Below are 9,916 nucleotides of genomic sequence, written 5' to 3' on the forward strand. Positions count from 1 at the left end.
TCTCGTCAGCCCACACATGTTGATTGTGAAAATTGACAATTTGATCACGTTGGAATGAAGCCTCATCCGTAAAGAGAACATTTGCACTGAAATGAGGATTGACACATTTTTGGATGAACCATTCGCAGAAGTGTACCCGTGGAGGCCAATCAGCTGCTGATAGTGCCTGCACACGCTGTTCATGGTACGGAAACAACTGGTTCTCCCGTAGCACTCTCCATACAGTGACGTGGTCAACGTTACCTTGTACAGCAGCAACTTCTCTGACGCTGACATTAGGGTTATCGTCAACTGCACGAAGAATTGCCTCGTCCATTGCAGGTGTCCTCGTCGTTCTAGGTCTTCCCCAGTCGCTAGTCATGGGCTGGAACGTTCCGTGCTCCCCAAGATGCCGATCAATTGCTTCGAACGTCTTCCTGTCGGGACACCTTCAATCTGGAAATCTGTCTCGATACAAACGTACCGCGCCACGGCTATTGCCCTGTGCTAATCCATAAATCAAATGGGCATCTGCCAACTCCGCATTTGTAAACATTGCACTGGCTGCAAAACCACGTTCGTGATGAACACTAACCTGTTGATGCTACGTACTGATGTGCTTGATGCTAGTACTGTAGAGCAATGAGTCGCATGTCAACACAAGCACCGAAGTCAACATTACCTTCCTTCAATTGGGCCAACTGGCGGTGAATCGAGGAAGTACAGTACATACTGACGAAACTAAAATGAGCTCTAACATGGAAATTAAGCGTTTCCGGACACATGTCCACATAACATCTTTTCTTTATTTGTGTGTGAGGAATGTTTCCTGAAAGATTGGCCGTACCTTTTCGTAACACCCTGTATAGGTCCGTCAGGCGATGTAGCCCCGTAAGATTTCCAGGTTGGATCGTCTGCGATCCTTTTCGTATTCTTCTTGACACGGAGCGAAGTGACCAGAAGCTATGCACCATTTTATAATCTTGTCCTATCCGAGGTTGAATTTATTTAGTCTCTTAAGTCCCTGGGGGCACCAGCACAACAAACTCTGTCTCTTTTACTTGGTTTCTTCGTGTTCACATTGCCTACATACGCCCATCGCCTCATAATGACAACAGCTGTGATGAGAATGACGTTACAGGTAAATGAACGACGCAGATCTGTACGCCGAATCGAGCAGCCTCCAGCAGCAGTTCGTGAACAAGGTGCTACGGGAGCTGTGGCCGGCCCTGGACTGGCGTTGCGAGCAAGGCACCGTGCTAGACGTTGGCTGCGGTGCTGGTGACGTCACGACATACGAGCTGCTGCCGCGACTGCCACCAGGAGTCAGCGTCCACGCTGTAGACATCAGCCCCGCCATGGTAGCCAAGGCGGCAGACAGGTTCTCCGGGCCACGTCTGTGCTTCCGTCAGCTGGACATTGGCACGCCGCATATTGAAGAAACCGACGTCTGGAGGCTGGGACCGTTACCAAAGGTGTTCTCCTTCTTCTGCCTGCACTGGGTCCAGGATCAGAGGTAAGCAGCCTCATCACGCACTGCACTAGCGACGTGATCGGTCGCAAAAGACACTTGAAGTACGTCCCGCTTGAAATTGCGCGATCTGTAACGAAAAAGTGCACTCTTCTTTTTTTTTGGATCTTATTTCTCTCTTGTATCAGTCCTATCTGATATTTCCACAATAACGAGAATTACTCAAGCATCAGTCAAAAGAGTTTTTTGAGTTACCTCTTTTGCAGGAGATTAGCTTTTCTTTAGGATTATTCCAGTGAATCTCAATCAGGCATTTGTTTTTTCGACTATAAGTTTCAAGCCGTCATGTCGTTTTAAATTACTCTGAACTCATAAATGTAGGTATTTAACGACGCTAATTGTGTGACATTCGTGTAACAAAATAAGAATGGGTCTTTATGCCGATACACGCAAAATATATTAATTTGATTATGTTGAGAGTCTACTGCCGTCCCCTGCATCGACCGTCCATTCTCTATGGGTCTTCATGTATTCGCTTACAGTTTCCTGGTGCAGCAACTTCCCTATATGAAGCAGCATTATCTGCGAATAGCCTCTCTCTGAGACTGCGTTTGTTTGTTTGTTTGTTGTGGTCTTCAGTCCTGAGACTGGTTTGATGCAGCTCTCTATGCTACTCTATCCTGTGCAAGCTTCTTCATCTCCCGGTACCTACTGCAGCCTACATCCTTCTGAATCTGCTTAGTGTATTCATCTCTTGGTCTCCTTCTACGATTTTTACCCTCCACGCTGCCCTCCAATGCTAAATTGGTGATCCTTTGATGCCTCAGAACATGTTCTACCAACCGATCCCTTCTTCTAGTCAAGTTGTGCCACAAACTCCTCTTCTCCCCAATCCTATTCAGTACCTCCTCATTAGTTATGTGATCTACCCATCTAATCTTCAGCATTCTTCTATAGCACCACATTTCGAAAGTTTCTATTCTCTTCTTGTCCAAACTATTTATCGTCCATGTTTCACTTCCATACATGGCTACACTCCATACAAATACTTTCAGAAACGACTTCCTGACACTTACATCTATACTCGATGTTAACAAATTTCTCTTCTTCAGAAACTCTTTCCTTGCCTTTGCCAGTCTACATTTTATATCCTCTCTACTTCGACCATCATCAGTTATTTTGCTCCACAAATAGCAAAACTCCTTTACTACTTTAAGTGTCTCATTTCCTAATCTAATTCCGTCAGCATCACCCGACTTAATTCAACTACATTCCATTATCCTCGTTTTGCTTTTGTTGATGTTCATCTTATATCCTCCTTTCAAGACACTGTCCATTCCATTCAACTGCTCTTCCAAGTCCCTTGCTGTCTCTGACAGAATTACAGTGTCATCGGTGAACCTCAAAGTTTTTATTTCTTCTCCATGAATTTTAATACCTACTCCGAATTTTTCTTCTGTTTCCTTTACTGCTTGCTCAATATACAGATTGAACAACATCGGGGAGAGGTTACAACCCTGTCTCACTCCCTTCCCAACCTGTGCTTCCCTTTTATGTCCCTCGACTCTTATAACTGCCACCTGGTTTCTGTACAAATTGTAAATAGCCTTTCGCTCCCTGCATTTTATCCCTGCCACCTTCAGAATTTGAAAGAGAGTATTCCAGTCAGACTGCGATACTGCCTTGTTTTTTAATCACAGGGCGACAGTTCTGATCTTCTCAGCTTACAGAAGTCAAATTGCTGCTGTAACTCTTGCTTGTGGGAATGTGGAATGTAAGGGTTGTCGAAGGTGTTGCCTGCCCTAAGGCGCTGGATAAGCAACGGTGCGCCACTCTCTTGAATGGGTGTCGAAATCTCTGTACAGGTACAGTTTTGTAGTACTGAAGAAATGTGTGCGTGTGTCATGTGACGATGTTGCGGAACTGAGGGTCTTAGAGGCTGCCTACCGATTGCACCCTGTATACAAGAGCAAAAATTGCTATGGCACTACACTCGAAGTTAGGAAGACCACGTTCAATGACGTTGAAGACGCATGATTTCCCTAGAGAAGAGATGAATCGGTTGCTAGCAGTGTCAGGACGTTGTCCAGAGCGTTGTTCCTCTCCTCACCGTACTGCGAACTTTCGTTTTCGACCTCGAAGTTTGTGGGAATCAATGCCCCAAGTGAAGGAGTATTTTCATCGGACGGTCTTTATGCCACTGCCGGAGGCCTTTTAGCGTCCATTCTGAGCGGCGGTGTATTTGAAAAAGTTTGCCTGGTCACTCAGACCACTTGATTTTAACGCTGAGCGTCACGGTTCTGACCGCCGTTGCAGGGGCTTGAAAATAGGGATTGAAATTTATGTAAGAACGGGTGTGGGGAGCATCCCAGTATGTGACACGGTTTTGCGCATCTGTCGCCTTGTTGTTTGAAGCGTTGCTGCGCCCGAGCGTAACATCGCAGGGTGCCACACATTTGCACCATTACAGAAGAAGGTTGTAGGCACGTCTGTGTGACGTTTCGAACTTCTGATTCGTAGTGGAAGACAGCACGAGGTTTTAAAAAAGTGACCCTTTAATTGTGTTGCATATTGTATATTCGCGTTATTATGGTATAACAGGAAATGTAGTAAAATGTTTTCAGTCGCAGGTCTCTGATATGAAACAAGGGGTGTCTATAAGAAACAGTCCTTATTAAGCTGTAAGGCATTGTACAATGGGGAAATAATTACATATGGTGTCACACAAGTTCCATCTTAGGGGCGTTACTTTTTCTTGTACACGTTAACAACCTTCCGTCAGCAACATTATCAGATGCCAAATCTGTTTTGTTCTCAGATAATGCAAACATTGCAATAAATGACAAATATAACATAGATCAGCTGATAAAAATTTCATGCACAGCAATAACTGGTTCCTAGCCAATTCTTTGCTGCTAAACTTCTAAAAAATACATTATCTGCAGCTCGGAACTTACAAGTGGTTTACTCCCAGCATGTAGCTAAAATACGACATGTTTCACAACACTAAAATCATCGGATTACAGCTTGAAAATAAATATAACTGGATCGAGCATACCACAGAGGTGCTGAAGTACCAGACCAATTCTTATTTGCAATGAACATGTTGTTAAGCATAGGTGATACACAAGTAGTTATTCTGCTACCTCTGTTCAGCTGACTGTTTATAAATCAGGGTCAAGCTGATATGAAGCTCTTCATTGCAGAGTTGCCATTCAGAACATCAGCAAACTTCTGTCCCCCAGGGGTTAAACTGTTCTGATCATCGTGACCGGCGGTCCCATCTATATTATGATCGAAACACTGGCCAGGTCTTCTCGTTGGAGTGCCTACATGACGGTAAGCTGTAATTTATTTATGTTTTATTAGAGCAGTCACGATAAGTTTTAATACTTACGTCTAGTGGAACATAGAGCTATGGAACTCCATCAAACTTTAACGGCTGTCTAACGTAATCAGTCACAGCAAACAAAATGTCGACTATCCCAACTTGAAATAAAGCATTATTGTGTATGTGTGTGTGTGTGTGTGTGTGTGTGTGTGTGTGTGTGTGTGTGTGTGTGCTGATCACATTTAAGAGTAAGTATGCTTGGTCCGTTGCAGGATTACCGTCAGTTCGAGCCACCCTACCTACGCACGCAGAATCCAAAGGCCGACCTGAGGAAATACCTGCGTGAAGTTGGGTTATCTGTAAAGACATGCTGCAGTGAGGACGTCAGCTACTGTTCTGTGGATGAACACAACGTTGTAAGTATATGATATACAGTTCACGGACGATTTGAGGGATGTACGGAAATAAAATGAGAATATGGTAGAGTAGTTCATTAACCGTTCATATGTTTCTGCTATCTAAATTCACTTATTTTGAAGTAGTGTATGGTACTACAAATAGCTACCTGCAAATAATTGCAAATAAAATAAATAATAGTAAAACGTATATTGGGTTAAAAACTATATTGGACTTTAATGAAATGCATATTGGATTTGGGGATAACTTGTGAATGTTATACATTAAATTACGTATCATCCACAAGCATTATTTTATTTTGTGGGCTATGCGAAAAGTAATCTCTGTTTGGCTATAAATAAAATACGGCAATAACTGCAGAACATTTATACCACAAAACTTGGCTCTCTCCTTTGTACCATGTTTCTCTACTATCGCCGCCCGGACTGAAATCGTCACAGAGTCCTCTAAGTAGTTGACAAACACATTCTTCATCAATATACAATCCCCGATGTCACAGCCATCCCTTGATGACAAGCCGTATTTTTCTTCTCTATGGCCGCGCGGGATTAGCCGAGCGTTCTAAGGCGCTGCAGTCATGGCCTGTTCGGCTGGTCCCGGCGGAGGTTCGAGTCCTCCCTCTGGCATGGGTGTGTGTGTTTGTCCTTAGGATAATTTTGGTTAAGTAGTGTGTAAGCTTAGGGACTGATGACCTTAGCAGTTAAATCCCATAAGATTTCACACACATTTGAACATTTTCTTCTTCTCTATGAAGAAAGTGTGCATTTAGAGCCAATTCATCCTACAATGCGGATGTTGAAGGCGTCCTTTTGGAACTGGGAAGACAGCTTGTATTCACAGGGTGCAAAATCGCGGCACTTATATTGCAGAGACCGCAACAGTTGCTGTGTATGCCTCGCCTCAGTTCTCGTAACGGTCGACAGCATGTTTCAGAAGTTCCGTTCCTCGTTCCATACTATTAACAAGCAAACTTCCTTTAACGTAACAGAAGCGGTGGTCTTAAATTTTAGTACACAGTTTTGTTTATTTTATGCTGGAAGTATTACTCCGCAGCTGTCTGTCGATGCCGGCCGAAGTGGCCGAGCGATTCTGGGCGCTACAGTCTGGAACCGCGCGGCCGCTACGGTCGCAGGTTCGAATCCTGCCTCGGGCATGGATGTGTGTGATGTCCTTATGTTAGTTAGGTTTAAGTAGTTCTAAGTTCTAGAGGACTGATGACCTCAGAAGTTAAGTCCCATAGTGCTCAGAGCCATTTTGAACAGTTTGAGCCTGGAAGAAAGAATCATGCTTTAAGCGGTGACAGTATCGGTTGTTCTGAACAGAAAGCTTGACATAAGAATGATTTTTACGTGCAACATTTAGCTCGAACGTAGACCATCGTACCGCGATAACGGATAAGGAACACTTGATAAAAAATTTTCGTTTGGAGTTTATCTATTTATCAACTTAAGTGCAGAGTTTCAACTACGACTTTAAAGACTCCCAGAAAAGCGTGTTTTTCTCACGTAAAATCCTGACGGTGCACTTACGAGTACAAATATTGCCATCAGGGAACAATAATTTCAGCCAAATTAAAATCTTTTCCAAAAGAAATGAATCGATTCGCAGAATTGGCCTGTACGTCAGATCCGGTCCATCATCCAAATATTGCTTAACATAATTCAACGTACTACAGTAGGAAAAATGATCGAATGGCTATACAAAATGGCACGGGTCCGGGCTAAACCAAAAGGTTTTCACCAAATGTTTCCACCTCAAATAGGAACCGAGCACCAAGACCCTCCTTCAAACCGCGATTCTGCTCGTCGCCTTCTCAAATATATTTATTACAGCGCTTACTCACTGTAGCAATTATTATTGTTATTATTATAATTGTTATAATTACTTTATCATTATCTATAATAGGTACCTGGTGCTTATTCCAACGTTTCTTTAGAAGAGAGTCTTAGAGAATGTCTGGTATGATGTAAGGATTTGAAGGCCTCAGTCTCACAAGGAAAATTAAATAAACTGGTAAACAAAATAAGTGCTATAACGCTGTAGCTCATTTTAAAGTCTACAGAATGAACATAGATTCGTTTTTAAAAAGCTTCAGTATATCCCTCGGTTAAATGGTAACGAACATTGATGCTTTAGAAAAATATTCTTCCCTTAAATAGCAATACTTATGAAGCTTCCTGGCAGATTACAAAGTGCCCTACCGACTGAACTACCCAAATACGACTCACGACCCTTCCTAACAGCTTTATTTACAACCTTGCAAGACTAGCACTTCTGGAAGGAAGGATACTGCGGAGACATGCCTTAGCCTCAGTCGGGGTGATGTTTCCACTCTGCAGCGGCGTGTGCGCTGATATGAAATTTGCTGCAGATTGAAACTGTGTGCCGGACCGAGACTCGAACGCGGGACCGTTGCTAGCCTTGCAAGGTTCGCGGGAGAGCTTCTGTGAAGCTTGGAAGATAGGAGACCAGGTACTGTCGGAAGTACAGCTGTGAGGACAGACAGTGTGTCGAGCTTCGGTAGCTCAGTCGGACGCCGGCACGGTAGTTCAGCCCCGAACAAATTCAACGAACAATACACACTACTGGCTATTAAAATTGCTACGTCAAGAAGAAATGCAGATGATAAACGGGTATTCATTGGACAAATATGTTATACTAGAACTGACATGTGATTACCTTTTCACGCAATTTGGGAGCACAGATCCTGAGAAATCAGTACCCAGAACAACCACCTCTGGCCGTAATAACGGCCTTGATACACCTGGGCATTGAGTAAAACAGAGCTTGGATGACGTGTACAGGTACAGCTGCCCATGCAGCTTCAACACGATACCACAGTTCATCAAGAGTAGTGACTGGCGTATTGTGACGAGCCAATTGCTCGGCCACTATCGACCAGACGTTTTCAATTGGTGAGAGATCTGGAGAATGTGCTGGCCATGGTAGCAGTCGAACATTTTCTGTATCCAGACAGGCCCGTACAGGACCTGCAACATGCGGTCGTGCATTATCCTGCTGAAATGTAGTGTTTCACAGGGATCGAATGAAGGGTAGAGGCACGGTTCGCAACACATCTGAAATGTAACGTCCACAGTTCAAAGTGCCGTCAGTGTGAACAAGATGTGACCGATACGTGTAACCAATGGCACCGCATACTATCACGCCGGGTGATATACCCGTATGGCGATGACGAATACACGCTTCCAATGTGCGTTCACCGCGATGTCGCCAAACACGGATGCAACTGTCATGATGCTGTAAACAGAATTTGGATTCATCCGAAAAAAGGACGTTTTGCCATTCGTGCACGCAGGTTCGTCGTTGAGTACACCATCGCAGGCGCTCCTGTCTGTGATGCAGCATCAAGGTTAAACGCAGCCATGGTCACCGAGCTGATAGTCCATGCTGCTGCAAACGTCGTGGAACTGTTCGTGCAGATGGTTGTTTGCTTGCAAACGTCCCCACCTGTTGACTCAGGGATCGAGACGTGGCTGCACGGTCCGGTACAGCCATGCCGATAAGATACCTGTCATCTCGACTGCTAGTGATACGAGGCCGTTGGGATCCAGCACCCTCCTGAACCCACCGATTCCATATTCTGCTAGCAGTCATTGGGTCTCGACGCGAGCAGCAATGTCGCGATACAATAAATCGCAAACGCGATAGGCTATAATCTGACCTTTATCAAAGTCGCAAACGTGATGGTACGCATTTCTGCTCCTTCCACGAGGCATCACAAAAACGTTTCACCAGGCAAAGCCAGTCAACTGCTGTTTGTGTATGAGAAATCGGTTGGAAACTTTCCTCATGTGAGCACGGTGTAGGTGTCGTCACCGGTGCCAAACGTGTGTGAATGCTCTCAGAAGCTAATCACTTGTGTATCACAATACCTTCTTCCTGTAGTTTAAAATTCGCGTCTGTAGCACGTCATCTTCGTGATGTAGCAATTTTAATGGCCGGTAGTGTAGAACAAAATGAGATCCACAAAACAAGGTCGGTAGAGCACGTGCCCGCGAAAAGCAAAGATCCCGAGTTCGAGTCTCGGGTCGGTACATAGTTTTAATCTGTTAGAAAATTTCATATCAGTGCACACTCCGCTACAGAGAGAAAATTTCATTTTGCAATACCAAATATATTTAAGATCAACATTTATAGATGGTTCACGCTGTACCTCATCCTCTTGCATTGCTTTGTGTGTTGCAGACACGATAACTGCGATAAACCCGTTCGTCGGCAGGATCCCGCAGCAGCAGCGGGAGGCCTTCATACAGGACTGCGTGGCAGAGGCCTACAGTAACGGCACGATACGCGCTGACACTCTGCCGGGCGGCACCGTCTACTCCTTCCCGTACAGCGCCATGTTCGCCCACGCAGTCAAGGTCTGAGCTTGGTGGCTTCTGCAGTCAAGATCTCTGATGATTCGAAAAACTCATGTTTTGAAACTTTTTTCTCCTATCACGCAAGGATGGCTGGTCTAGCTAGTCTGCTGTTGCAAAACGTCGCTTGCTAAATGTTTATTATTATTGTAATTATTATTTTAATGACTACAGGTACTATATTTAGAGTGTGATTCCGAAAATCAGAAAGATCAATAATAGAAAAAGGGATGTTCTATAAGCAACGGGTGGAAGGAACAGTGGTTTGAGTTCAACACCCGTCGACAGTGGGAGTTATTGGTGAAGATGCACAAACTTGGATTGTAATGTAATTGAGAA

General features: G+C 44.3%; 1 protein-coding gene across 1 annotated transcript; it reads left to right on the forward strand.

The window, feature by feature from the left end:
• Positions 1-1,124: 1,124 nt before the first annotated feature.
• On the forward strand, positions 1,125-9,586 carry LOC126482048 (juvenile hormone acid O-methyltransferase-like). The gene is made up of 2 exons (XM_050106022.1): positions 1,125-1,495; positions 9,439-9,586. The coding sequence occupies exons 1-2, from the start codon at positions 1,125-1,127 to the stop codon at positions 9,584-9,586; spliced, it is 519 nt and encodes a 172-aa protein (XP_049961979.1).
• The last annotated feature ends 330 nt before the right edge of the window (positions 9,587-9,916 follow it).

This window comes from Schistocerca serialis, chromosome 5 (assembly GCF_023864345.2).
Source record: "Schistocerca serialis cubense isolate TAMUIC-IGC-003099 chromosome 5, iqSchSeri2.2, whole genome shotgun sequence".
NCBI lineage: Eukaryota > Metazoa > Arthropoda > Insecta > Orthoptera > Acrididae > Schistocerca > Schistocerca serialis.

Excerpts from the sequence above, each read along its gene's own strand:
- LOC126482048 (XM_050106022.1), top strand. The coding sequence starts at position 1,125 with ATGAACGACGCAGATCTGTACGCCGAATCGAGCAGCCTCCAGCAGCAG. Across the intron at positions 1,496-9,438 it reads CACTGGGTCCAGGATCAGAG|GATCCCGCAGCAGCAGCGGG; the intron begins GTAAGCAGCCTC and ends GTTCGTCGGCAG.